The sequence below is a fragment of the Vombatus ursinus genome, unplaced genomic scaffold, assembly GCF_900497805.2.
Source record: "Vombatus ursinus unplaced genomic scaffold, bare-nosed wombat genome assembly UNPS02014884.1, whole genome shotgun sequence".
In the NCBI taxonomy this organism is placed as follows: domain Eukaryota; kingdom Metazoa; phylum Chordata; class Mammalia; order Diprotodontia; family Vombatidae; genus Vombatus; species Vombatus ursinus.
Genome location: NW_020954662.1, coordinates 4,744,648 through 4,772,094, shown reverse-complemented (window position 1 = coordinate 4,772,094; position 27,447 = coordinate 4,744,648). Strand labels below are relative to the sequence as shown.

Below are 27,447 nucleotides of genomic sequence, written 5' to 3'. Positions count from 1 at the left end.
GGAGGATCTTTATGCGCGCTGCCAGCACATTGGAGGCGCCGGCCCCGCCCCGTGACGTCACGCAGGAGGCTGGTAAGGAGAGGGGAGGGCGGAGCGGTCGCGGATCCCAGGGACTGTCTATAAAGAGCCGGACAGAGGAGAATGCGGAGGCGGAGGAGGAGGAGAAAACGGAGGAGGAGGTACGGAGCGACGGCACCTCCCGGAGGGCGGAGCGGAGGGACGGCTGCAGTCAGGTGACCGGAGCCCGCTGGACTGCAAGAGCCGGGCCGGGCTGCGAGAGGCTGGGCTGCGACGGGCCGGGCTGCGAGAGCCCAAGCTGCTGCGGTCGGAGCCGTCTAAGCGGTACGTTGGGGGGAGTGAGGCGGCTGGTTCAGGGCGGGGCGGCCCCGGACGCCCGGGAACCCCCCAGTCTGCTCCCCCACCTTCCCAGGGCTTCACTTACTCTTCTTTCGGAGGAGGCATTGTAAGCGCTTTGAGATCCGGGGCTTGCAGCTAGCCCTGGAGGGGTAGGTAGGATGATGGCCTGAGTCCTCGAATACCCGGGCTTGATGCTCTTCGGACCCCCCTGGTCCCGGGAAGAAAACAGGCAACAACCCCCACCTCCCACCCCCGCGCCCCGAGACCCTTCACTGGCCTCCCGGCATGTGGACTTGAAAGCAACCTGAAGGGAGTCTCTGGTCCAACATTCTTCTTTTTTCAGATGAGGAAACTGAGGTCCAGGGACAGAAAGGGATCTGCCTGGAGTCTCCCTGAGCTAGGATTCCAACTTAGGTCTTGTTTATGCCTGTCTCAGCCTGGAGGCACAGCCTCCTGGGCAGGGAAGGACTGAAACTTCCAGGCTAGGTTATCATTTATCCCCCCGGAAGGGACCCAGTAATCCGGCAGGGGTGGGAGGGCAGTCCTGGGGACCCAGAAGTCCTGGGCCTCTTGTCACCCCACCCCCATTTCCCCGTCCCTTCCATCAGCCAAGCAGGGTATTAATGAGCGTGCCTAAGCTGTCTGGTAAGGATGTGCTGGCACATTTCCAGATGTATTGTAAACATCAAGTCACATAAGGAAGTCAGCCTCTTACCTTGAATTTTTAAGCAGCAGAATCCAGGAGTGTGAGAAAGCCTGATAATCAGTCAACATTTATTAAGCACCTACTGTGTGCCAGGCACTGTGCTGATTCAACGAACTACAAAAAGAGGCAAAAGACAGCCCCTGCCCTCAAGGAGCTTACACTCTAATGGGGAGAGATAAAAACATGTGAACATTATCTATGTTCGATTGTATTTTTACTTATTTTGTTAAATATTTCCCAATTTCATTTTAATCTGTTGGGCAATACTCAAGAGTGTTGTGTGCAGGCCATGTGTGCAGACACCTCAAATATCTATAATAAATGAGGTATACTCCATCCCTTGCCTTTTCTAAAGGCTAGACAGGGATTTTAAGGTTAGACTCCTCCAAACTGCAGCCCAGGCCCATTGTGTATAGGGCTGATCCAGGATTTTGGCATTGGATCTGGGCTTTCTAAACCCTCAGTGACTTTGTTCAGGCATCATCCTGGTGAGGGTCTAGACAGTGCTGAGCATTGTGGGGGGTGTGTGTGTGTGTGTGTGTGCAGTTGAGTATTGGTACTGAGGGATCACCATGGCTACCTAGTTATTGGGGGACAGGTGCACAGTAATGGAGCTGGACTCTCACAGTTGAGGGAATAGTCTCTGGACTGTGCTGAGATCTCCAAAAAGACCACCACCAACTCTGTGGGAATGTAAACTATGGAGGAAAAGTTTGAGTGAAAAATATAAATGAAAGTCATTTTATTAGGTCCTGGTTTTATTAGATCCTTGCTGTTCCATAAACAAAGTCCTCCATCTCCCTATCTCTGGGCATTTTCTCTGGCTGTCGCTCGTGCCTGGAATGTTCTCCCTCCTTGTCTCATCTGTTACCCTCCCTGACTTCCTTCAAGGCCCCACTAAAATCCCTCTTTTACAGGAATTTCTTTCCTGTCCTCTCTTAGTTCAAATGCCTTTACTCTCCCAAGTATTTCCTATTTAATCTGTATATAGCTTGTTTTTACATATTTGTTTGCTTGTCATAGACCCCCCCCCCATATTGTTTGCTCTTTGAAGGCAGGAGACTGTCTTTTGCCTTTTTTTGTATCTTCAGAGCTTAGCACAGTGTCTGGCACATAGTAGGCACTTAATAAATGTTTATTGACTGACATACTTACAGAGTGCACAGCCCTGAGGATACAAATGTGAGGAGATAACCTGCCCTCTAGGGGCTGCCCTTCTAATGGAGGAGACCATACCAATTGAGAAGTGGAGGGCCAGGGAGGGCTGTTTTATTTGGAAGTCGTTGCAGAAGGTACAACTAGGTGGGGAAGTGGATAGTGAGCCAGGAGGACTCATTTTCTAGAGTTCAAATCTGACCTCAGACACTTACTAGTTATGTGACTCTGGGCAAGTCACTTAACCCTGTTTGCCTCAGTTTCCTTATCTGTCAAATGAGCTGCAGAAGGAAATGGCAAACCACTGTAGTATCTTTGCCAAGAAAACCCATAGTGGGGTCATGAAAAGTCAGACGGGACTGAACAAGGAGAGAGTGAGGGCCAAGGAGGCAGGAGCATAGATGGATAAAAGGATGTATGTGAGAGGTTCCTGAGAGTAAAGTCAAATGAATTAATATATATGTATATATATATACATATATATATATATATATAAAGTGTATTACAAACGGTAAAGTGCTATATACATGCTCGATTCTGTTATTAAGATAAATCGTGAATGGAGCTAGGCTTAAGTACAGTGGGTCACTGAGGCAATCACAATTCCATTGCAGAAGGGCCTCTAGGGAGTTCCAGGCATAAAAGGGGTAAGTCCTCCGAGGCTTGTTTTCTGGTTCAGTCTACTGAAGAAGACATTTCCCTGAAGGAGATGTTTCTGATACTGCTTGGAATGAGATGCCTGATAATACAGAACCTTCTTAAATTCCCCGGAGAAGTATTGGAGAGAGGATTGGAGTTTCAGGTTTCAGACTAGTACACTTGGAAGGGACTGCACATCTTTTAATTGAGGGGAGAATATAGTGAATGTCCACTCTAGGAGAAGCTCCTCAGCTACAAAACGAGGTGGGGAAGAGTGGGGGTTTTGAGTTCGATGACCTCTGAACTCCTATTCTGTATTTTTATGAACTTCCAAGGTAAAAAGCAGAGTTTCTAAGGTTCACTGCTGTCTCCTACCAGTTTGGGAAGAGGCTAACAAGAACCTCTAAGGAAAACCCCATCTTACCTTTTACTCAGAAACCAGCCTTTTGGTGTGCCCTGGAAGCTGAATTATGCTCTGAACTGGCCCAGAGGCCTTTAGAGTCTCCATAGTGTTCAGAGAAAGGAGAATGAGGCAGGAGAGGAAAAAAAGCAGTGGTCCGAGGCTTGATAATCTGCCTAGAGCCAGAAGGATCCTGGGGGAGGAGAGGACACACCCCACCCCCTCTTTGAGGAACAGGCATTTATTAAGAGCCTAATTGTTTTTGTTTTATTTTTTAGTGTTTAACACTTTTTAATGTGGCTGGAGCTTCAAGATGTAGCTTCTCTGATGCGAATGCTTTAAAGAGTGACATACACAAGGATCCCATGCAAGGTGTTTTTTTTTTTATTTATTTTTTGTTGCATTTTGAGTTCTAAGTTGTTTCCCTCCCTCCCTCCCAACCCAACATTAGAGAAGGCCAACATTTTATATATATGCATGTATGTGTGTTTATGAGAGAGAGAGAGAGAGAGGTAAAGGTGGAGGAGGAGGAGGAGAGAGAACCATACAATATACATTTCCATATATCAGTTCTTTCTCTGGAGGTGGATAGCATTTTCCTTTGTAGCTGATCATGTTTCTCAGAATAGCTTAGCCGTTCACAGTTACTCTTTGAACAATATTGCCGTTACTATATTCGACGTTCTCTTGGTTCTGCTCATTTCTGCTTTATTTCATGCAAGTCTTTCCACGTTTTTATAAAACCAACCTGTTTATCATTTTTTATATCACAGTAGTATTCCATTACATTCATATACCACAGCTTTTTCAGTCATTCCCCAGTTGATGGGCATCACCGCAGTTTTTCCAGTTCTTTGCCACCTTAAAGAGAGCTGCAATAAATATTAGAACATATAGATTCTTTTCCGTTTTCTCTGATCACTGTATATACATCACATCACCTGATTTGACCCTCGAGATGATCTGTGAGGTTGATGCTATCATTAATTTTCTCCCATTTCACAGATGGGGAACCTGAGGTTAAGAACTTTTTCCTTTTTTGGTTTTTTGATTTATTTTTATTTTTTCTCATTCTAATGTAGTATTTTATTTCCCCCAATTACATGTAAAAACAGTTTTCTACATTCATTTTAAAAATTAAGTTCCAAATTCTCTACCTCCCTCCCCACCCCTCTCATTGAGAAGGCAAGCAATTTGATACAGGTTATACGTGTGTAGTCATGCAAAACATATTTTCATACTAGTCATGTTGTAAAAACAAAAAACTAGACCAAAATTAAAAACCCAAGAAAAATAAAGAAAGTAAAAAAAGTATGTTTTGGTCTGTATTCATACTCCATCAATTCTTTCTATGGGAATGGATAGCATTTTTCATTATAAGTCCTTCAGAGTTGTCTTGATCATCTTACAATATTGTTGTTACTGTGTACAATGTTCTCTTGGTTCCACTCATTTCACTTTGCATCATTTCATGTAAGTCTCTAGGTTTTTCTGAGAGCATCTAGCTCATCATTTCTTAAAGCACAATATATCTTTTTTTGATCATGGCTTTCAGGAAGTCCAGTAATTTTAAAATTATCTCTCCTGGATTTTTTTTCCAGGTCAGTTGTTTTTTCTAATGAGATATTTCACATTATCTTCTATTTTTTTTTTCATTCTTTTGGTCTTGTTTTATTGTTTCTTGATTTCTCATAGAATCATTAGCTTCTACTTGCTCAATTATAATTTTTTAAAATTAATTTATTTTTAGTTTTCAACATTCACTTCCACAAAATTTTGAGTTCCAAATTTTCTCCCCATCTCATCCCTCTCCCCACCCCAAAATGGCATGCATTCTGAATACCTCTTCCCCTAGTCTGCCTTCCCTTCTATCTCTCCCTCCTTCTCTTATCCCCTTCTCCTTCTACTTTACTGTAGGGCAGGATAGATTTCTGTACCCCATCTTGTATATCTTATTTCCTAGTTGCATGTGAAAACAATTTTTTTTCACATTTGTTTTTAAAACTTTGGGTTTCAAATTTTCTCTGTTTCTTCTTCCCCACCTACCCTCATTGAGAAGGCAAGGAATTTGATACAGGTTTTATGTGTGTAGTCATGCAGAACACCTATTTCCCTTCATCCTGTCCCGCCCCCTGTTTATTCTATTCTCTCTTTTGACTCTGTCCCTCCTTAGAAGTGTTTGCTTCTGATTACCTCCTCCCCCAATCTGCCCTCTCCTCTATCATCCCCCTGTTCTCTTCTCCCCTTCCACCCAACTCCTGTTTTCCTGTAGGGTAAGATAGATTTCCATACCCAATTGAGTGTGTGTGTTATTTTCCCTCCTTAAGCCAAATCCGATGAGAATAAGATTCACTCATTCTCTCTCACCTTCCCTCCCCCCCATCCCCTCCACTGAAAAAGCCTTTTCTTGTCTATTTTGTGTGAGATAATTTACCCCATTCTACCTCTCCTTTTCTCCTTCTCCCAGTATAATCCTCTCTCACCCCTTAATTTTATTCTCCAGGTAGCACCCATTCATCTTCAACTCATCCTGTGCCTTCTATTTATCCATCTGTTTATCTGTCTATCTGTCTGTCTATCTATCTATCTATCTATCTATCTATCTATACATACATATAATTTTTTCTCTCCAACTGCCCTAATACTGATGAAAGTCTCATGAGTTACAAATATCATCTTTCCATGCAGGAATGTAAACGGCTCAACCTTAGTAAGTCCCTTATGATTTCTCTTTCCTGTTTACCTCTTCATGTTTCTCTTGAGTCTTATATTTGAAAGTCAGATTTTCTGTTCAGCTCTGGTCTTTTCAGCAAGAATGCTTGAAAGTCCTCTATTTCACTGAATGTCCATTTTTTCCCCGAAGGATTATACTCAGTTTTTCTGGGTAGGTGATTCTTGGCTGTAATCCTATCTCCTTTGCCCTACGAAATATCATATTTCAAGTCTTCTGATCTCTTAATGTAGAAGCTGCTAAATCCTGTGCTATCCTGATTGTGTTTCCACAATACTTGAATTGTTTCTTTCTCTCTGTTTGCAATATTTTCTCCTTGACCTGGGAACTCTGGAATTTGGCTAAAATATTCCTAGGAGTTTCCTTGGGGATCTCTTTCAGGAGGTGATCAGTGGATTCTTTCCATTTCTGTTTTGCCCTCTGGTTCTAGAATATCAGGGCAGTTTTCCTTGACAATTTCTTGAAAGATGATGTCTAGGCTTTTTTTTTTTTTTGATCATGGCTTTCAGATAGTCCAATAATTTTAAAATTATCTCTCCTGGATCTATTTTCCAGGTCAGTTGTTTTTCCAATGAGATATTTCACATTGTCTTCCATTTTTTCATTCTTTTGGTTTTGTTTTACAATGTCTTTGATTTCTCACTAGCTTCCAATTGCTCCATTCTAATTTTTAAGGAAGTATTTTCTTCAGTGAGCTTTTGGACTTCCTTTTCCATTTGGCCAATTCTGCTTTTTGAGGGATTCTTCTCCTCATTGGCTTTTTGGACCTCTTTTGCCATTTGGGTTAGGCTATCTTTTAAGGTGTTATTTTCTTCAGTATTTTTTTGGGTCTCCTTTAGCAAGCTATTGACTATTTTTTCATGATTTTCTTGCATCACTCTCATTTCTCTTCCCAGTTTTTCCTCTGCTTCTCTTACTTGCTTCTCAAAATTCTTTTTGAGCTCTTCCAAAAATGGCCTGGGACTGATTCATATTTTTCTTGGAGGCTTTGGATGTAGGGGCTTGGACTTTGTTGTCTTCTTCTGGTTGTACATTTTGATCTTCTTTGTTACCAAAAAAAGATTCTGTGGTCTGACTTTTTTTGCACCTTTGTTTGCTCATGTTCCCAGCCAATTATGTGAGTTATAAACTCTTTGTTAAAGTAGGGGTCTGCTTCCAATGTGGAGAATGTACTGTCCCAAGCTTCGGGGGTTTTGTGCAGCTGTTTTCAGAGATATTTCTAGGGACCTGTAAGTTTTCAGTTCTCCCAAGGTGGTATGATCAAGGGCAAGGTGTTTACTCCTTTCCTGGCCTTTGCTCTGGTCTATGAGTGACCACAAGCACTCTTTTCTGCCTTGGAACTGTGATGAGGATTCCTGTTCCACTGAGGCTGCAAACTCTGGTGTGCTGGTGCTCCTCCTTGCCCTGGGATTGCTGCCCAGGACTGCAGTCTGGGTCAGAGTATGGGCAAAGCAACAGAGTCCTGCCTCAGTGTAAAGAGACCCCTGTAATCTCCTTCTGACCAGTTGTTCAACCCTCTTACTGTCTGTGGGCTAAGACCTCTGGAAACATCCACTGCCGCTGCTGATTTAGTTACTCCCAAGCCTTACTCCTGGTTTGCTTGAGGCTGGTTTGTGCTGGTGCTGGTGCTGCTGCTGGTGCTGGTGCTGCTGCTGGTGCGGCGTGCACTGGACTGTGCTCCTCTCTCACCCTGGTGTGACAGACATTTCCTGTCGAACTTCTAAGTTGTCTTGAGCTGGAAAATTGCTTCACCCTGGCATTTTGTGGGTTCTGCTGTTACAGAATTTGTTTTAGGGTGTTATTTAAAGGTCTTTGGAGGGGTTTTGGGGAGAGCTTAGTCGAGTCCCTGCTTTTTCTCTGCCATCATGGCTCTGCCCCTAGGTTAAGAGCTTTTAAATGACTTGCCCTGGTAAATTGTGTCAGAGAGGGCTTGGAAGGACCCAGTTCTTGCTGCCCGCAAAGTCCAGCACTCTATCCGTGAGGTCACACTGTCTCGGTTTCTGAACTATGAGCATTTATTGTGGTCATGTTATGTTTTTCATAATGTTATAAAAAATGACAATGGAAATGGAAAAGATATCTGTAGAAGTCCAGGTTCAAGGCTGGGTGCTCTCTGTGATTGTCTTTGCTGAGGATCTCAGGCCCTTCTCCAAATGTCAGCTCCATGGGAATGGAAAGAAGACTGAATCTTTCCTACCTCTTTGGTGCCTGATCCCTCCCAGGGCAAGGCTGTGTAACAATCAGAGGCCCTCTAGACAGGACAGGCACTAGAACTGACTCATCCATAGCTCTTTGAGATTCACTGCAATGGATTCAGAAGCAGAGAGCGTGGGTTCAAATTCAGGCTCTGCTGCTTGCCTGTGTCAGCCTAGAAAGGCCATTTCCTTTGTCTGGGCTTCAGTTCCTTCATCTGTAAAGTGAAGGGGTTGATTTGAAGGCCTTGAGAAGTCTGCTCAATGCACTGTCCAACCACAATTCCTGAGGCCCCAGAGAGAAGTCTGCTGCCCACCTCCTCATGGAGAGGGGGTGGATGGAGGGGGCTGATTGAGTCATACTTTTGGACTTGGCCAATTTGGGAATTTGTTTTGTAGACTTTGAATGTTCATTACACGGGTTTTCTTTTCACTTTTTTTTTGTTTGTTTTCCATTTGGGGAGATAAAATAGATTTTTGTTCATTGAAACAAATTATTTTTTTTTAAAATGAGGGGATTGGACTAGCTGATTTGTGGGATCTGTCCCTGTTCCAATGATTATAGATTTGGCTCTGGAAGAGGCCTCAGACATCTTCTAGCTCAATCCCGTCATCTTAGAGACTCCCCAGCCACCCACCACCCCTTGACTCCTTGCATAGCTGAAAGGCAGCTTCCAATGATTGGAGCATTGTAGCTGCCCTGAGCTCCTAAGAAACTCCTCACAAGAAGTTGGGGACAAAGAGGAAGCTGCTTCAGGGTTTCTTTCACAACCAGACACAGTCACATGACCCCAGCTTCAGCAGTTTCCTAGGGTCACTAATGACTGAGACCTTGGATGTCCCTGTGGAAGGAGTATGTGCAAACATTGAGAAATGCTGTAAACCTCCCCTGACTCTCCCAGGTGAAGGAGGAGGAAGAGCCCATGGGAGAGCTGGGGCTAAGGGGAAATAGACCTCGTGGCTCTGGAGGGCATGGGGTATCCAGACAGCTCGGGCTGGGAGGACAACTGAAGGATCCGCCTTTGCAGGGCAGTGAATGACAGTGGCTTTTGGACCACACTGAGGATTTCATGGCTTGGGGAATGCACCCCACTGATACAGATTAACGTAGAGTCTTACTCTAAGACTGAGACCACAAGACACTAAGTAACTTGTCTAGAGTCACCCAGCCTACATGTCAGAGGAGGGATTTGAACCCAAGGCTCTCTGTTCACTCTGCTTCTCAGTAATAAAAGAAGTCACACCTAAATAGGGGCTTATTTGTATATTTGATCTCCTCTGTTAGAATGGAAGCTCCCTGAGGGTAAAGGAGGTTTGATTTTTGTCTGCTTAGGGCTATGTGGTTTTTTGTCTTTTTTGTATCCCTAGCACTTGGCACTGTGCCTGACACATTGTGAGCTTTAGGCTTGGTGATGTGACCACACTTGACTTTGTATCCCAGCACCAAGCCTTGTGCTGGCATGCAAAAGCAGATTAAGTTAACTGTTTACAAATCATTTGATCCTCTACTTTGTGGGGGAGATGTTCTCATTATCCCCCTTTTAAAGATGAGGATATTGAGGCCTAAGGAAATTGTGCTAAGGGTCAGCACAGATGGCAAGTGGCCTGAGCCAGGCTTTGATTCCAAACCTATCATCCTTACACTGCTAAGTAGGAAGGTGAGTTACAACTTGTTCCTTAGGTCTGTATCCAGGACTGATTATCTCTTTCTTCCATCCTGACTGGGTTAGCCATGGTGTCTGTTTAATCTGATTATTCTTGAGAGGGCTCGGGCACTAGGGGTTGATTAGAGAGCAGATGAGGTCAAGATTGGGATTTAGAGAAGTGGCCCTCTTCATCTGCCCCTAACCCTAACCCCCAGAAGCCTTGGAGGGCCTGGTTCCAGGCTCTGGTGCCTTCTTGCCCTAACCTGGAAGTCCTTTCAGTCATAATCATAATCATAATTACACCTGGTATTCATATAGCACTTTATGGTTTGCAAAGCTTTTCACATATGTTATTCACTTGATGCTCACACTAACCCTATAAAGTAGGTGTTAAAATCCTCATTTTACAGGAAACTTTGGTGTAATTACAATAATAACAACAGCAACATTTATAAAGTGCTGTGTGCCAGGCACTATGCTAAGCAATTGGTAATTATTATCCCATTTTATCCTCATGACAACCCTGGGAGGTATGGGCTGTTATTAAATCCATTTTGCAGATGTGGAAACTAAGGCAAACAGAGCTTAAGTGACATGCCCAGGGTCACACCCCTAAGTAAGAATCTGAGGCTGGATTGCAGTGTAGGCTTTCTTGACTCCAGCACTGTGATCTACCTAGTTGCCTATAATATCGATATAGCACTTTAAGATTTATATATGTTTACTCCTTTGATCCTTTCAGAATCTTCTCCACCCCCACCATGGTCTGGAAGAACTTTGGCTCCAACGTGCTTGCCGCAGAGAACTTCTCCAGTTGTCCCAATGGCTCCCCTTGGATCTGGGATCTGTTCAACGAGTGTGCCCAGGATGGGTGGGACCTAGCCAGCGTGATCCTGGGCCTGACTTCAATAGTCTGTTTTATTGCGGCTGCCTTCCCGTAAGTCGAGTTGGGGACCAGTTAGCCAGTGCGGCCAGCAGTGACCGTCAGCCTCTCTTGTGCTGAGGACATACAGACTCTTAATCTGGGGAAGAGAAGGGGGCCTTAGCCGAGAGAAGAGAAAACGCCTTGTGGGGTTTGGGAGGGAGGGAGGAAGGACAGAAGGGCCTCTGGCTGCCTTCTGCAAATATATGAAGGCCTGTCAAGTGGAGAAGGGTCAGTCCTGAAGAAACAGAACTGGGATGCAGTGGGGGAGGTGGGGTACAGAGAGGCAGAATTAGGCCTGGTGTCAGTGACCAACCATTGGATTCAGTCTGCAGTAGAATGAGCTGCTTGGGGAGCTAGTGAAGCCCTCCATCCCAGCACACGGTGAGCAGGATGCCCACTCGTGAGGAATGCTGTAGACAGAATTCTTGGTTAGGGCCAGCTTGGGGGAGATACGCTTCTAGTGCTAAGATTCTGTGATGCTGTGACCTCCTCCCTCTCCCTGCCTCAGCCTCCCCCTCCCCGTCAGCATCAACCTCAGCCTGAGCGTTGAAATGGTACCTGCGCTCTCTCACCTGTCACTCAGCATCTCTGAGCTACTGTGGCCTCTGCCTGCCCTTGCCTGATCATGTCTGAAGTCGAGCCTGGAAGGAGAATGGCAAAAGACTTCTTCATCTTAGCCCTCTGACATTCACTATTTCCATCCTGAATGAATGAATGAAAAAGTTAGTCAAAAAGTATCTATTAAACATTTACTGCGTGCCAGGAAGCTTGCGGAACTCTGGGAATCTGGTGGAGAGATAGAGGCTCTTTGGATTCTTCCTGATATTTCTGATGACATTTATCACCCTCTTCATCATCATCATCATCATCATCATCATTATTATTATCATTGGAGGCATTGGTGTTAAGTGACTTGCCCAGGGGCACACAGCTAGAGAGTATCTGAGGCTGGATTTGACTTCAGGGCCTAGGGCCAGTGCTATATCCACTGTACCACCTAGCAGCCCTGTTATGACATTTAAAGGTAGACTGGGGCCAGGTTGTGAAGGGCTTTAAATTCCAAACAGAAGAGTTTTGTTTTGATCCTAGAGGCAAATAGGAAGCCATTGAAACTTCTTGAGTGGGGGAGTGACCTTCTCTGCATCTCTAGCCTCACTTCCTTTGTTTTAAACAGTTAACAAAAGATTTACTTAGCCATGGTAGGAGGAGGGTGTTCAGATCTGGGAAAGGATGCTCATGTAAGACAAAGCCTTGCTTCATATGAGCTCAGCTTTTTTCACTGAGGTGATCTAGGGTCTGAAGGCTAGGAAGGGGCTCCAGCCCCTTGGGTCTGGGCTGCTTTATGTTCAGATGACCAGGATGCTATGCCTCAGCCTTAGTCCTCTGAGCCAGTCAAATCTCCAAGACGATTGTGATATATTTTAAGGACAAATTAGCCTAACTTGTATGGGGGGGAACATCGTACCCACCTCACTCCACCCTGTGATGGTGAAGTCTTCCAGGTCTTTTACATGAGGGGTGTCAAACTCTAAGAGAAATAGGGGCCACTAAACCATACACGCACAGCGACTTAGATAATCACGTAGTAATATTATCTACATTTTGTTGCATTTTTGTTTGTCTTGTTCAGTATTTCCCAGTTACCTTTGAATCTGGCTTAGGCTGCACTTGAGGGTGTTATAGGCCCTGGGGCTGCATGTTTGACTCCTCTGCTCTCAAGAACCTTCTGCTACCTGATGACTTTAGGACCATTACTGGACAGCCCCGACCTCCCTTCTCCATTCCTTTTTATATCCGGTCAGTTACCGGGACTTGAATCTGCTTCTGGGGCCCCCCTTCATCCACTCCTTCCTCCCTGTCCCTGTGGCTCCCACTCTAAGTCTGGGCCCTCACTCCCACTGGACTAATGTAATGCTCATCCCACAGGTATTCCCCTTATAATCTGTTCTTTATGCATTCGTTGGAATGGTCTTTCTTCCATAGAGAGGCAGTGTGTCACTGTGGAAATCAAGTGCCAGGCTTTAAGTCAGAGGATCTGGCTTCAAATCTCAGTTCTTCTTATTTGGGTGACCATAGGCTGCTTCCTTTACTTCCCCATCTGCAAAATGGGTGGGGGGGAGGTTGTGCACAGGTTGGACCAGACAGCCTGTGAGAGCCCTTCTGACTTGTCCTGAGTCACGTCCCCTATCTAAACCTCAGTTTCCTCATCTGTAAATGAGAGGTTAGACTGGAGACCCTTTGAGGTCCCCCCCAGCTCTCGATCAATGAATCTGTGAACCCAGGTATGGCTAGCACCTCTGAACCTCTTTATTAAAGCAGAGTCAGCTCTGACGTCACTGCGGTACGCGGGAAGGTTTGGGATCAGAAGATACTGGGTGAGGGAGGAGCAGTTCTCGAGTGAAGGTGATGGCCTTCTCTCTCTTCCACAGCCAGTACATCAAGGCCTGCAGGACAGGCAACATGGACCAGGCCATCTCCGTTTGGTTCCTGATGGGTTGGCTAGGCGGAGACTCCTGTAACCTCATTGGCTCTTTCCTCGCCAGTCAGCTACCTCTGCAGGTATCCCTTCATCTTTGGTCCTGAGATGACCTGGCAGCATGGGCAGGGATGAAATGTCCCTGGGTCCAGCCTTGTAGGGTGGGGGCATGGGGGAGGGGAGCCTGGGGTAAGAGCCCAGGGCTGGGAGGTCTGCCAAGGCCAATGATGACCTATGTGGGCCCCGATTTCCTCTTCTGGTTGTGCCAGTCTTTAAAGTCTAGGTCTTGAGGTGGAAAGTGCCAGGAATTCAGAGAGTTGGTGAAGACTTAAGTTCAGGTCCTTCTCTGGATACTTAATAGCTGTGTCCACCTTCTCAGGCCTCCCTTGTGTAAAACTTTGAGGCTTAGAAAGTCCTTTACTCACAACCACCCTGTGAAGGAGGTGGTGTAAATATTATTGTCTGCATTTTACAGATGAGTAAAGGGAGGTCCAGAGAGGGCAAGCAACTTACCCAGGGCCCCTTGGCAGAGTTCGGACTCAAACCTAGGCATCCTGATTCCAAGTGGATACCGAGGCAAATCATAGTTCCTTTCTTAATGTCAGGTGGGAAAAACCCATCTCTCTGCTGCCATCTTGGGGATCAGTCTGTACAAACTTAGCCAGGTTGGTCTCTGTACAATAGATGTACAGCTTGGCACTAGGCCCATGGTCCAAGCCTTCCCCATGTGCCCAGGCTTCCATTCCACCAACCTTCCCTTTGAGAGCCCAACATCATCCTTCCCCCCTTCCCCTCTCCCTGTGAGGGTGTCACTGAGGCTCAGAAACCTATCTGTGCCTTATAAATGAGAGTTAGTTGATGTCTTGGGTTTTTTGCAGACCTACACTGCCATCTACTATGTGCTGGCTGACCTCCTAATGATATCTCTCTACTTCTACTACAAGTTCAGAAACCGGCGCTCCTTAAGTGAGTGGTGGGTGGGGGAAGTGGGGACTGTTCTGCCATTTGAGGCCCCGACAGTGACTGGGAGGGAGAGAACCACACGGCCCATTCTCTGGGTCTAAAGGAGAAATTTCAAAGGCCCTCTCTGTGGTTTTGAGGTCTTCTATCTCCTAAGATAGGGAACTCTTGAGAAATCTACTTATTATAGATCTAGAGATCTACTTGTTGTAGATCTAATCCTCCAGGACCATCTGGGGCCCTCGCCTGGGGCTTCCTTTCCTGTTCCTTTCTTTTTTCTTTTTCTTTCTTGATTTTGATGTTCTCTGTGGGATTTGCTCTCTGATATAAGCCCCTCTCCCTGGCCTTGCTCTGTTCTGCCCAACACCACCCAGTTTCTTGATGAGATGAAACTCTCCCCCAACTCTTTTTTTTAAGTCTGCAGAATTTCAGTTTAAACACTCCCCAGCCTATCTTTTTTCAGTCTCCCAAATTTCCACTCAGAGGCGTGTCCCTTTGAAGTCCCGCTGCTCCCACCCACGTTCTCATCGAGCAGGTCGGAGGGACGAGGCCCAAATCTCTAATCCCCAGTCTTGTCTTGTGTGCAGTATCAGCCCCCATCAACGCAGTCTTCCTGTTCATCTCCTTTGGGGCAGTGTCAGCCAGCCCCCTCCTCCTGCAGCTCAGTCCCTCATCCCCACAGGAGGTCTTCCGGAGCAGGACGCTCCTGAATATAGAGCCCGCTGATAAAGTAAGTCCCAAGTGACGGGAGGGAGGTTAAGGGGAAATGACCTTTGATGGGGGAAGGGTTGGAGGGGTGGTGGGCACTCTGAGCCCAGGCAGTGTCTCTGGTCCACAATGAGCCGTGGAGCAGTGGGACTCCCTAAAAAGAGGTAGGTCAGTCAGGGGGCCCCCCCAACACCCAGAATGACTCCAGTCTGCCAAAAATAAAGCTTTACACTTGGAGTCAGATCCCAGCTCAAACTCACTTGTTGGGGAAATTACAGAATCGTAGACATAGGGCTGGCGGAGGTCTCGGAGAATATCTTGCCCGAGATCTGGAGGCGCAGATGACATGGTTCAAATCCTGGCTTCGTCACTTACTAGCCCTGTGACTCGGGCGAGTCTGGTGACCTCCCTGGGCTTTGGGGTAGATCTGGGGGCCTCTGAATTCCAGCCCCAGAGCTGGGATCTGATGAAATGTGAGTTTTTATTTGGGAATGTTAGGCCTCCTAACGTCTGGTTCTGTCTCCTTCCCTCTGCCCCAGCCCTTCACCAAGCAGGAGATCGTTGGCTTCACCATCGGCTCCATTTCCAGCGTGCTGTACTTGACGTCTCGTCTGCCCCAGATCTACACCAACGTAAGTGCCGTTGTGGGGAAGGGCCTTGCTGCCCCGGGACGCCACCTCTTGCCTTCTGTGTCCATCTGCGTGCTCTCCTTGTCCTCCAAAGCGCCCTTCCGTCTGCCGCTGGCTGTCTGGTCAGCTGTCTAGGCTGTCTTGCCAGGGGCGTGCTCCACTCCCAGGGAAGGGTGATCGTCAGAATCAGGTGGGGCCTCTTCACCGCCAGAGTGAGTCTGGGTCTACAAGGTGATAGCGTCCTCCCCCAGAACGGCCTTGACGTCTTCATGGCCTCAGAGACAGATGCTGGAGACCGGTTGGGACTGACTTGGGGAAGGACCGAGCTCTGGGGCCTGGGCCCAGTGGACTGGCTTCTTCCCAGTCTGTGCAGAGGGGCTCTAGTGGAGGTGGAAAGGGAGCCTGCTCTGGGGGCTGAGAGATTGGGAATCAGGTTCCTGGGCCCCACAGTCACTGAAAGCATCGGTTCCTTGCTGGATCTGTGGCTGCCCTTGGTTTAACTAGTGGGGAGACCCTTCCTCAGAGGGCACGAAGCCAGTTGGGTGGGCCCGGGCTTAGCTGGCCCCTTCTGCTCTTCCAGTTCCGGAGGAAGTCCACCCAGGGTATCTCCTACTCCCTCTTTGCCTTGGTGATCTTGGGCAACATGATGTACGGGCTGAGCGTGCTCCTGAAGAACCCCGAGGCCGGGCAGACCGAGAGCAGCTTCCTGCTCCACCACCTCCCCTGGCTCATCGGCAGCCTGGGCGTGCTGCTGCTGGACGTCATCGTATCCTTGAGCGTTAGCCGCTAGAGGCAGACGGGGTGGGGACCCTGGGGCCACGCGTGGGGGCGGCTGTTTGGTTCTGCTGAGAAGAGGCTAGCCACGACCATCATTCCCGCTGAGCCTCAGTTTCCCTTCTGTAAAATGGGGACGATAACGTGGACTGGCCTCCACGCAGGGCTGGTGTGAGCCAAGTGCTCTGTAAGCTATAAAACAACATGGAAATGTGAGCTCCTGAAAGGCAGTGTGGTATAGTGGGTGATGAGCAGCTGGCCCTGGGAGGCAGAGGGCCTTGAGTTCAAATCCCACATCTGACACATGCTGGCTGTGTGACCCTGGGCCGGGGATTTCACCTCTCAGAGCCCCCAGGAAACTTTCTAAGACTCTAAGCTACAGAGAAGGTGCCAGCCTGCCCTACAAAAAGGGAGTCTGTGCTATGCCAGTTTTAGATGGAGCATGAGACAGGCATGGGGAGAGGGAGCTGGCATGTGGAGCCGGTGCTTTAGGGAGCAAGCTAACCTCCATCTCATTTGCATAAATCATTACTGATCCAGGTAGCCTGTATCAAGTGCTAGGGGAGGGAAAGGGATCTTCTGACATGTATGGGCTGTGTAATCCAGGGCAAGTGGAGTTCAGCCTCTCTGGCCTCTTTCGGAGCACCTAACAGTAGAATGGAAGCTTCTTGAGGACAGGCACAGTTTTTGCCTTTCTCTGTGTCTTCAGCACTTAGCATGGAAGCTGGCTAAATGCCTTTTGACTCGCTAAGCCCTTGGCTGGTTGGGATTCTGGTGGGGGACGGGACAGGAAAGGCAACCAGTGAAATCACAGACTCTTCAACCTTCTCGTGTGAGTCTTTACAGAGTGCCCAGGCTTGTGCTGGGCCCTGTACAGGATGCTGCCCCCAAATTTACCTTCTTTTATGGAAGCAGAGGGGTATAAACCTCTGTGAAGTAAATACAGAGTGATTTTGGGGGGGAGGGAGAGAAGTACCATTCCCTGGGGAGGTGGATGAAAAGTTAAGCAACAGTCCCTCCCTTAGAGAGTTTGCAGTCAAATAGAGGACTGGGACATAGAAATAACTATAATGCTCATTGTTTCGTGATCACTGTATTTAGAGAGAGGTGTCAGTGAGGTGTTCTCTGAGGTTGTGGGGGGAATCTGGAAGGTTTTCCTGGAGGAGGTGATCTTTGACTTTTGCTGCAAAGGCTATTCAGGAGAAGAGGGGGGGAGGGGAGAAGCAGGGGACATTCCAGGATCTGAAGCTCCCAAGGTGGGGGATGGGGCGGAGCGCAGCCGGGAGCCAGGTGGGCCCTGCCCTGTGGCTATCCTTGACTTTGTCCTCCAGATCTCCATTCAGTTCCTCATCTATAGAAAGCAGCCCTCCTCCGCTGAGAGAGAGCCCCTGCTGGGCCAGGATCCCAGCTGATCGTGTGCCAAGGCCAAGACCAGGATGGCCAAAGGACCAGGCAGACACCGGGGCAAGGGGAGGAGCGTGGAAGGGAGATGGTGGTGCTGCCCACCCCTGGTCGGAATGGGTTTAGGTGCTAAGGAGGGAGCCAGGGCCAGCAGGGCAGAGGGGAGCCCTGAAACTCTCCTGTCTCTGGCTGTCGTCCTGCCTGAGACTTCTTCCAGCCTCTGTGAGTCTGCTCCCTTCCTTCTGTGAGCCAGGACTTGCCTTCCCAAGGACCAGACCCCACTGGCCCCCCAGCTTAGATCTTGGGCTCCCAGGCAGAGCAGCATGGGCAGGGATTTGGGGTCAGATCACCAGGATGTATCCCCTCGGGCCCTCCCTCGGCTGGGTTACACTCTCCCCAACCCCTGACCTCCCCAGGGGCTGGCCTCTGGTCCCCACAACTCAGCTAGCAGTTTCTCCTTCCCCTGTGTTTTACCCAGCACCAAATTTGCTAGTAAAATCCATCCAAATGGACAGCCCTTTGTTTGTATTTCTTATTCCAGCTGAGGTGGGGGGCATTTTGTCCCGAACCCTCTGTATGTCCCCTGCTGCTCTTGGGGGAAGAGAAAAAGCAAAGCTCTTCGGGCAGACTCTGGGATTGAAGTACCAGAACTCATGGGCAGGAGCTCAGTGGACTGCCAGCATGCAGGTGGCCAGCATGGCCGGGCTCCTGCAGATCGCCTCCTGTGAGCATCGTTTGTGGGTGTCATACCTGGAGGAGGAGGACTGGTCTGGGGAAAAGGGATTAGACTCTTTCTGTTTTGCCCTGAATAAGGGCCTTTCAGGCTATTTGAGGAATAAGGGATGCTTAGCTTTGGTGGAGAGAATAATTAGTAATAATAATAATAATAATAATAATAATAGCAATAGCTAACATTTCTGTAGTGCTTACTACAGGCCAGGCACTGATTTTACAAAGTACTTTACAGTAGTTTGAGAAGATTGAGCTGCCATGGGTCTGAAGGCCTGTCCTGTGGAAGACAGATTAGACTGGTTTGCTTGGCCCTGGAGGGTAAAATCCTGGAAGAAGCAGCAGATGAGAATTGCAGACAGGCAGAGAGATGGTGGTTGGACCCTGGGGAAAACATCCTGCCAATGACAACCATCCGTGATTGGAATGTGCTGCCTCAGGGGTCAGGGGCTCCCCCTCCCCAGAGAGCCTCCAGGAGAGGGAGGTTGGATAACCTTTATTCCCAGGAGGGGAGGTTGGGGTTCCTGCTCTCGATGGGCTGGACTGGGTGACCTCAGAGGCCAGTCCCCTCCAACTCAGATTCTGTAATGCCCCACTGGGGATCAGTGCTCTCCAGGGCCCTCCATCCACATCCTCCCTGAGACCCCAGGAAGCTTTAAGTGTGCTCAACAGAGAGATAAACAGGTCCTGGGCTCCATCAACCCCCAGTGGTCTGGGCAACAGGCCAGCTTGTCCCCAGCTTAGCTGGGCAGCTGGAAGTCACAGGGCTGTGTCCTGGGAGAGGGTTGAGACTTGTTCTCCTTGGCCCCAGAGGTCATCAGATCCAACCCCACCCCTCACTTCACAGATGAAATTGCAAAGAAGCAAACTGAGACATGCCCTTTAAAAAAAAAAAATTCTTCCTTGTGAGGAAATTCCCTCTATTTGGCTTCTTAACCTTAGGGTATTGCCTGGAGGGTTGAGGTATAGCTAATACGGAATTGTTACCCAATTTTTGGATTAGGACCCTGAGGCTCATAGAGATGAAGTATCCTGGGTCATGCTGGTCTGTGGGCTTCAATAAGCATCCACGGCAACATTAGAACTCTGATCTTTCTGGCTCCAAGCCCAGCCCTGTGGCTGCCCTCAAATGAATTGGGCTGCTAGACGTTTGAAGGGCTGTACAGAACAGGGATTAGTGGGGTTCCTCTCCCTGGAGGTCTTCAAGCAAAGGCCAGATGGGCCACCGCTTTCCAAGGGTTTTTTAGAGATAATTCCTGTTTGAGCACAGGTTAGACTCAATTGCCTTTGGGGTCTCCCCTCAGTTCTGATGACTCTTCTGCCCTCAGTAGGAAAGCTTAGGATCCTCTGTGGGATAAAGCAACATTTGTTCACAATGCTTGAGTTTTGCACTCCTTGGAGCTTGGAAAGTATCAATTAATCAAAAGTATTTACTAAACAGGGTCACCAGGCCTGGGTAGGCAAAGACAAAAATGAGACAATCCCTGCCTTCAAGGAGCTTATATTCCATTGTGGGGAAAAACTTCTATAGATAAATGCAGGATATGTACCAAAAAACAAACAAACAAAAGGCAGTGTGATATCCTGGTTAGAAGGCTGGCCTTTGAGCCAGGACAGCCTGGGTTCCAGTCTCACCTCCATCACCTCCTGGTTGTGTGGCCTGGGTCAAGAGACTTAAACACTCAGGGCTATAGCCAGCTCTCTGACTGTAGAGACTGAAGGGTGTATTGGCAAAGAGGCCAGTCCTCTCTGTCCTTATACCAAGAGGTGTAAGTGATAGCATTTGGGAATGAGGTCGCTGACAACTGGAATCAGAAAAGCTACCAAAGGAGGTGGCGCTAGAGCTGAGCCAGAGAATGTAGTGGGCAGACTCAGAGGATCCGGATCCGAGTTCTAACTCGTTAGCTGGCTGACCTTGGGAAAGTCACTTTGCTGCTATGGGCTTCAGTTTATTCCACTGTCAGCTGGCTGGGATTCCCTTCAAGCCCCAAGTCCTGTGACCTAGGTTATAAAAGCATTATCTCTGCAAGATAGGAAGGATGTCCACAAGATTTCATCTAAATTTGTAGATACGGCATAGACACCATCTGAGGTCTGGCTCCTCTCTGGAGCAGAGCCAAGGGTAGTCGGTGCCTCTTTGGCGAGTTTGGGGAGTGCCAGGCAGGCCCCAAGAGTTCAGTGAGGCTGGGCACTCTTTTCTCCAGTCTCTGAAAGGAGTATCTAGTAGAATTATATCTATCCCTTACCTATCTCGGGTCTAGAGAGGTAGGCCTGGAGTTGGAAGGAAATCTGCTTCGCTAGTTGAATTTTTTTTTTTTTGAGGCAGTTGAGGTTAAGTGACTTGTCCAGAGTCACACCGCTAGTAAGTATCTCAACTCAGGTCCTCCTGACTCCAGGGTCAATGCTCTACCACTATGCCCCTATCCCTAGTGGTTTTTTTTAAAGGGGATGGTGGCCTTTAGCTCCCACTCACCAATTAGCCCTTTCCTGACAAACACTAATTACACAAAAGACTATCACAAGTAGCAAGTAAAACCCACTTATTCGAGCAAAATGGCAAACAAACAGAAGTTATACGTATTAGAAGATAGCAAGGCATACACCAAAATAAATGAGCTTTTCATCAGGGAGGGAGAGGGCCCAATCTCGCTGGGGAGGTCCATGTGTAGCAGGCTCTAAGGAAGCAATCCTGAAATCAGGGCTAGACAGAAGAGGCGGCTTCCCTCACACACCTGCAGCTTCTGTCTCTGTGTGTCTCTCCCAGAGAGCATCTAGACCAACTTGGTAAGTGTCCTGGGCGCGTACAAAGCAGCTATGTCACTCTCAGGCTCCATAACATCTCCCCCATATGCCCATCACACAAAATGCCCCAGGCTCCCTTGGAAGCCTGGTTACAGACTGGCCGTTCAAAAGAAAAATATTAGGGACGGCTAGGTGGCGCAGTAGATAGAACTCTGGCCTTGGAGTCAGGAGGACCTGAGTTCAAATCCAGCCTCTGACACTTGAAACTTACTAGCTGTGTGACCCTGGGCAAGTCACTTAACCCCGATTACCTTACCCCCCCCCAAAAAATATTAGTTTTGCTAATCTGCTTTCTTCCCCATCTCCCCGCCTCCAATTACTTGTTACTGGGGGAGGCGCTGAGAGAGAAAAGAGGAAGAGGGATATTTGGAAATGAAGGTAATGTAAAAATAAGAGAAAAAATTCGCTCTCTCTGGCCCCAGAGCACAGAACTTAGAGCTTTGGGTGGAAGTGACCACCTGGCAAACTGAGGCTTGATATCAAGAAAGACTTAAATGACAGTGAAAGTTATCATGGAGGGAGAGGGGGTGGGCTCTCCCTCCCTCACTGGAGGACTCCATGCAAAGGCTAGATGACCACTTGTGGGGGATCTTTTGTAGGGGATGAAGGGCTGGATGGGGAACCAGGAAGGATGGGCTTCAAATATCACATCGGGCAAGTACTAGCTGAGTGGTCCCGGGCAAGTCATTTAATCTCTCCCCTCCTTGATTTTCTCATCTGTAAAATGGGAATAAAAGCATCTATCTCACAAGACTCTTATGGGGCCTGAATTAGATATGTAAAGAACATTGCAAACTTTAAAGCACACATACACACATGTATTTATAACACATGCATACATGCATCTATTACATCTCTACACGCATACATACATGTACACATATGTATACATATTTGTTTATACACACATATGTGTATGTATGTATGCATGTTGTGGATAGAGCACTGAACCTGGAGTCAGGAAGACCTGAGTTCAAATCCAGCCTAAAAAACTTAGTAGCTGTGTGATTCTGGGCAAGTGATTTAACAAGTGTCTGCCTCAGTTTCCTCCTCTGTAAAATGAGCATAACAATAGCACCTTCCTTCCAGGGTTTTTGCGAGGACAAAAATGAGATTATACTTGTGAAAGTGTCTTACCAACCCAAAGTGCTGTGTAAATGTTGGCCTGCTACATACTCTGTGTAAATGCTTGTTATCATTGTTGGAGTGGAGCCTTGATCAGGTGCGGGTTGGAGTAGGTGGACCTGAGGTCCCGTAAAACCGTGAGATTCTGGGATTCCCCGAGCAGGCGACCTCGAAATCCTGGGATCTTAGGACGTTCTGTTCCCTCTGGGGAAGAGAGCCCGACCTGCCTATCTGCTGATCCAGGAAGGGGCAAGCCCCATTCCGTGGGTGTGCGGGCTAGGCCACTAGAGGGCGCCACAGGCCCGGGTAAGCCAAGCCCTGGACACCCGGGCTGGGATCTGTGGGTCCCTCCCCGCGGCGAGCGCTCCAAGCTTGGTTTCCCACACGTGCAAAGGCTCTTCACAGAATTAAGAGCCGGGGGGGGGGGGGGCACCGGGGCGTGCCTGTAAGCCGACACTCCCCCTCCCCAGTTTGAGAAGGGCAGGAACTCCCGCTACTCGGAGCCCGGTGACCCCGAGCGAGTCATAATGGGCAGAGCCGCTCGGAGGTCATCTGGTCCAGGCACGCTCATTTTGTAGCTGAGTAAACCGAGTCTCAGAGACGTGAACTGACTTAGGGTACTGGAGCTGCACGGGACCTCAGACGCCATCCGGTCCGTTTTTACAGATGAGGAAACCGAGTCTCAGAAGTAATGTGGCTGTGATCACACAGTGGCAGAGGGAGGATTTGAACCCAGGACCACAGATTTTAAAGCTGGCATTTTTTCTGCTGTGCATTCTCTGAGCCTCATTTTCCTCATCTGTAAAACGAAGGGGCCGGATTAAATGAGCTCTCAAAACACTTTCAGCTCTAGATCCGTGATCTTGAGTAAAGTAATTTCTTTGCCCAGGGATCTCCTCCACTCCAAGTGGCAGAGCTTCTCCCACCCAGTCCCATCCCTTCTTCCCCCAGGCCGGGGCCAGGGGTGTGGAGAAGAGGCGTGGGTTAGAGGGGCAGCCTTGGGTGGGGGGCAGGCACTGAATTTGACCTGGGTTTGAATCCTCACTCAGCTCCTGTGACCTTTGGCAAGTTCCATCCCTTCTCAAGGCCTCAATTAACTCACCTGTCAGATGAAGAGGTTGGGCTTAGATCATTCCCAGAGTCCCTTCCAGCTGTCAGTGGGAACAGTCATTTATTAAGTGCCTACTATGTGTCAGGGACTGCGTTAAGCGCTTTTCAGATATTATTTCATTTAATCCTCCCAACAACTCTGTAAGTATTCCCATTTTACAGTGGAGGAAACTGAGGCAGACAAAGGTTGTTAAGTGACTTGTCCAGGGTCATACGGCTAGGAAATATCTGAGACTAGAGTTGAACTCGGGTCCTCCTGACTCCAGGGCCAGTGCGCTATGCATTGTGCCACCGAGCTGCCCACCCCTATGCCCCTTCTTTTTAAGATGTTTCCTCTCAGGCAGGGCTGCAGTGGAAAGAAATCTCTACTTGAGGAAGACTTTGTGGTTTGGCGGGTGGGAAGTAGAATTTGCTCGAGAGGAAGGACTAAAGCTTCCCCCAGGAAGAAGGGGGGTGGTGGCCCTTTACACCTGCACTGGCTGCCCACTGAGTCACAGCCTCACTGATTCCTTAACAACCCCACCTGGTGGGAGTCCAGCTGCCCAAAGCCCTCCAGCCTCCACAGGGCCAGCCTGGGTCTGGTGCCCACCACACAAGTGACCTCTGGCCGGTCACTCCCCCTTTCTAGGTCTCGGTTTCCTCACCTGTAAAATAATAGCACCCACCTCCCAGGGTTGTCATAAAGAGCTTGGCAAACCTTTTACGACCAGTCTCTCTGATAAGGGCCTCACTTCTAAAATATATAGAGAATTCAGTCAAATCTATAAGAATACAAGTCATTCCCCAATTGATAAATGGTCAAAGGATATGAATAGGCAGCTTTTAGAGGAAGAAATTAAAGCTATCTATAGTCATATGAAAAAATGCTCTAAATCAATTGATTAGCGAAATGCAAATCAAAACAACTCTGAGGTACCACATCACACCTATCAGATTGGCCAAGATGACAAAACAGGAAAATGATAAATGATGGAGATGTGGGAAAATTGGAACACTAATGCATTGTTGGTGGAGTTGTGAAATGATCCAGCCATTTTGGAAAGCAATTTGGAACTATGCCCAAAGAACTATAAAAATGTGCATACCCTTTGACCCAGCAATAGCACTTCTAGCATTGGGGAATGGCTGAACAGGTTGTGGTATATGAATGTAATGGAATACTGTTGTGCTATAAGAAATGATGAGCAGGTGGACTTCAGAAAAACCTGGAAAGACTTGTATGGTCTGATGCTGAGTGAAGTGAGCAGAACCAGGAGAACATTGTACACAGTAACAGCCACGTTGTGTGATGACTATTGTTGATAGACTTAGCTCTTCTCAGCAATGCAAGGATCTAAGACATCTCCAAAGACCTCATGATGGAAAATGCTATCCATAAAGAAGAAAGAACTATGGAGTTTGAATGCAGATTGAAGCATACTATTTGCTCTTTTTTTTCTTCTGTTGTGTTTTATTTCCTCTTTCTGGTGGTTCCTCCTATTGGTTCTAATTCTTCCTTACAACATGACTAATGTTAAAAATATATTTAATAGGAATGTGTATGTATAGCCTATATCATATGTAAAACTCAAAAGTTTATAGAAGTGATTCTTGATAATTCAAAATAAATTAATAAATATGCTGAGTACAGAGAGAAAAAAGAAAAAAAAGAGCTTTGCAAACCTTGAGGCACCATATAAATGGCCCCTATTACTTGTGTACCTCAGTGCCTGGCACTATGTTGTTGTTATTCAGTTGTTCGGGTGTGTCCAACTTAATGGGACCCCGTGGAATAATTTTTCCATGGTGTTTTCTTGGTTAAAGATACTAAAGTGGGCTGCCATTTCCTTCTCCCGTGGGTCACCTTTTTTTTTTTCTTTGTCCGAGCTCTCCACTATGCCCAGTCTGTATAGGGTAACCCTCCACAGCATAGCTCATAGTATCATTGAGCTATACAAGGCCCTCCGCCACGACATGGCAGTGATCCAAACAGGGGTTGAGTGACTTGCCCATATTCACACGGCTAGTAAATGTCTGAGGCTGGATTTGAACTCAGGTCTTCCTGTCTCCAGGACCAGCAGTCTAACACACTGTGCCACCCAGCTGCCCGCCTGGCACCTAATAAATGCTGACAAACTAACTGCTCCAGGCACTCACTACCCTCTTTCCCAAGCATTTCTCATCTCCATATACTCCAAACCAAACTGCTTTTTCTAAGATTCCGTTACAGGAGAATATGCACACTGAAAAATAAAACAAAGGAAAAGATTTAGGAGAGGGTCTGCAAGCAATGTTCTCATTTCAAGCATCACAATCTCAGAGCAGCAGGGGCCCTAAAAGGCCAGCTGGTCCCACCCCAGACGGACCACAGATCCAGTGGGACACCTTGACCTAAGGATTTAAAAACCCCAAGTTTCCCTGTAAGTAGAAAAGTCAGAATTCAAACCTGGGTCTTCTGACTCTGACCTCACTGCTCTTTTCACTGTGCCATCCACAGTTGCTGAGGTAGGTTGTCCCTCCTCTATGGTATTTAGTTTCTCCCACTGGAAGCATCAGGATAAGCCACAAGGCCACAGAATCTTGGTTTGAAGGAAGTCCTATTTGCTCATTTTCAGGTAAGAAATCCTCTGACTCTACATCCCACTGTGCCTCTGTTTTTCTTTCTGTCTTCCCTTCCCTGGCTCTCTTAGCCTGCCATGAGATGGTTGGATCAGGCACCTCTGAAGAGAGGCTAGGCCCACCTGACCCTGTCCATTTCCTCATCAGCCCTGGGGGGCAGAGACTGGGAGGTGCGTGCTGGAATGGTAAACCAGTAACTTCCCCCCCAACAAGAATAGTCTCTGGGCGACACATCAGCTCAATGTTCTATCTGGTTATTTATTTTAACCTGGAACTTTCTGAAGCTCCAGCTAAGACAACAGCCCCTTCCGTTCTGGCCGGAGGGCTCCCAACATTGAGGCAGAGGGAATTCAAGGCGTCCTTCCCCTCTTCCTCCCCCCTGACCTAGTTTTTCATCTGAGCTGAAATGGCAAGACCCTCGAGGCCTCTGAGTAAACATTCGGGCCCAAGTCTCTAACCAGCCACAGATGCCCAAGTCTTGAATTGGTTAGATTAGGGAAGCTCCGTCCTGATGCAGGCCAGGAGGGAGAGTCCAGATAAGCCTTTTCCCAAACAGCTCTTAAAGTCAGACTTCCTATTTAACTGCTTTGCCTTTCAGGACACTCAGTAGTAGGGCAGTAGCAGGGTCTTTCTCACGGCCCAGTAGTTAGCAACAGAACCAGTGGGAGAATTATCCCATGAGAACTATGCTAGAAAAGTGATCAAACTATTTATACCCTTTGACCCAGCTATCCTAATATAAGGCCTATATCCCAAGGAGGTCAAAGACAGAGGAAAAATTCCCATATATACTAAAATATGCATAGCAGCTCTCCTTGAGAATAGGAATTATTATTTTATTTTTGTTTTAACAGTGCCTGGTACTGTGCTTGGTACTTAGTTGGTGCTTAAAAAATGCTTGTTGATTTATTGATTAGTTTATAGTAGCAACCCCCCCTAAAAAAAAAAAAAACCAAACCAACCATAAAACCTAGAAATGAACTGCTTATCCATCCATTGGAGAATGGCTGAAAAATTGTGATATATGAATGTAATGAAATATCATGCTGTAAGAAACATCAGATACAAAGAATTCACAGAAACATAGGAAGACATGTATGAACTGATGCAGAGTGAAGTAAGCAAAACCAAGAGAAAAGCATATATAGTGACCGCAATAATAGAAAACAACTTTGAAAGATACCAGAACTCAGATCAATGCAATGACCAGAGGCTCGATCATGAAATAGATCTCCTTTGTCTTAGTAGGGAAAAAAATGAATGATTTTGAAAAACCATTTAAGCATTTATTAGTGCCTAACACTTGTAAGTTATGAGATTACAGGTAGAAGAGCAGGATGGTCCTTACTCTCAAGGACCCTACATTCTAATTGGGAAGGACAGT

At 47.4% G+C, this 27,447-nt stretch overlaps 1 protein-coding gene across 2 annotated transcripts; it reads left to right on the top strand.

Moving 5' to 3' along the window:
- The first annotated feature begins 264 nt into the window (after nt 1-264).
- LOC114028512 (lysosomal amino acid transporter 1 homolog) lies at nt 265-18,213 on the top strand. Of its 2 annotated transcripts, XM_027842777.1 has the most exons (9): nt 281-342; nt 3,536-3,629; nt 10,569-10,763; nt 13,181-13,310; nt 14,106-14,193; nt 14,775-14,917; nt 15,435-15,527; nt 16,105-16,290; nt 17,630-18,213. In XM_027842777.1, exons 3-9 carry the CDS (start codon nt 10,588-10,590, stop codon nt 17,708-17,710), a joined length of 897 nt encoding a protein of 298 aa, XP_027698578.1. In that variant the 5' UTR covers nt 281-342; nt 3,536-3,629; nt 10,569-10,587; the 3' UTR covers nt 17,711-18,213. The 2 variants fall into 2 exon arrangements, with proteins under 2 accessions (XP_027698577.1, XP_027698578.1); XM_027842776.1 differs by lacking the exon at nt 3,536-3,629 and having other exon boundaries at nt 265-342.
- The last annotated feature ends 9,234 nt before the right edge of the window (nt 18,214-27,447 follow it).

Coding starts and splice junctions, on each gene's coding strand:
- LOC114028512 (XM_027842776.1), top strand. CDS start 10,588: ATGGTCTGGAAGAACTTTGGCTCCAACGTGCTTGCCGCAGAGAACTTC. Junction 10,764..13,180: donor TTTATTGCGGCTGCCTTCCC/GTAAGTCGAGTT, acceptor TCTCTTCCACAG/CCAGTACATCAAGGCCTGCA. Junction 15,528..16,104: donor TGCCCCAGATCTACACCAAC/GTAAGTGCCGTT, acceptor CTGCTCTTCCAG/TTCCGGAGGAAGTCCACCCA.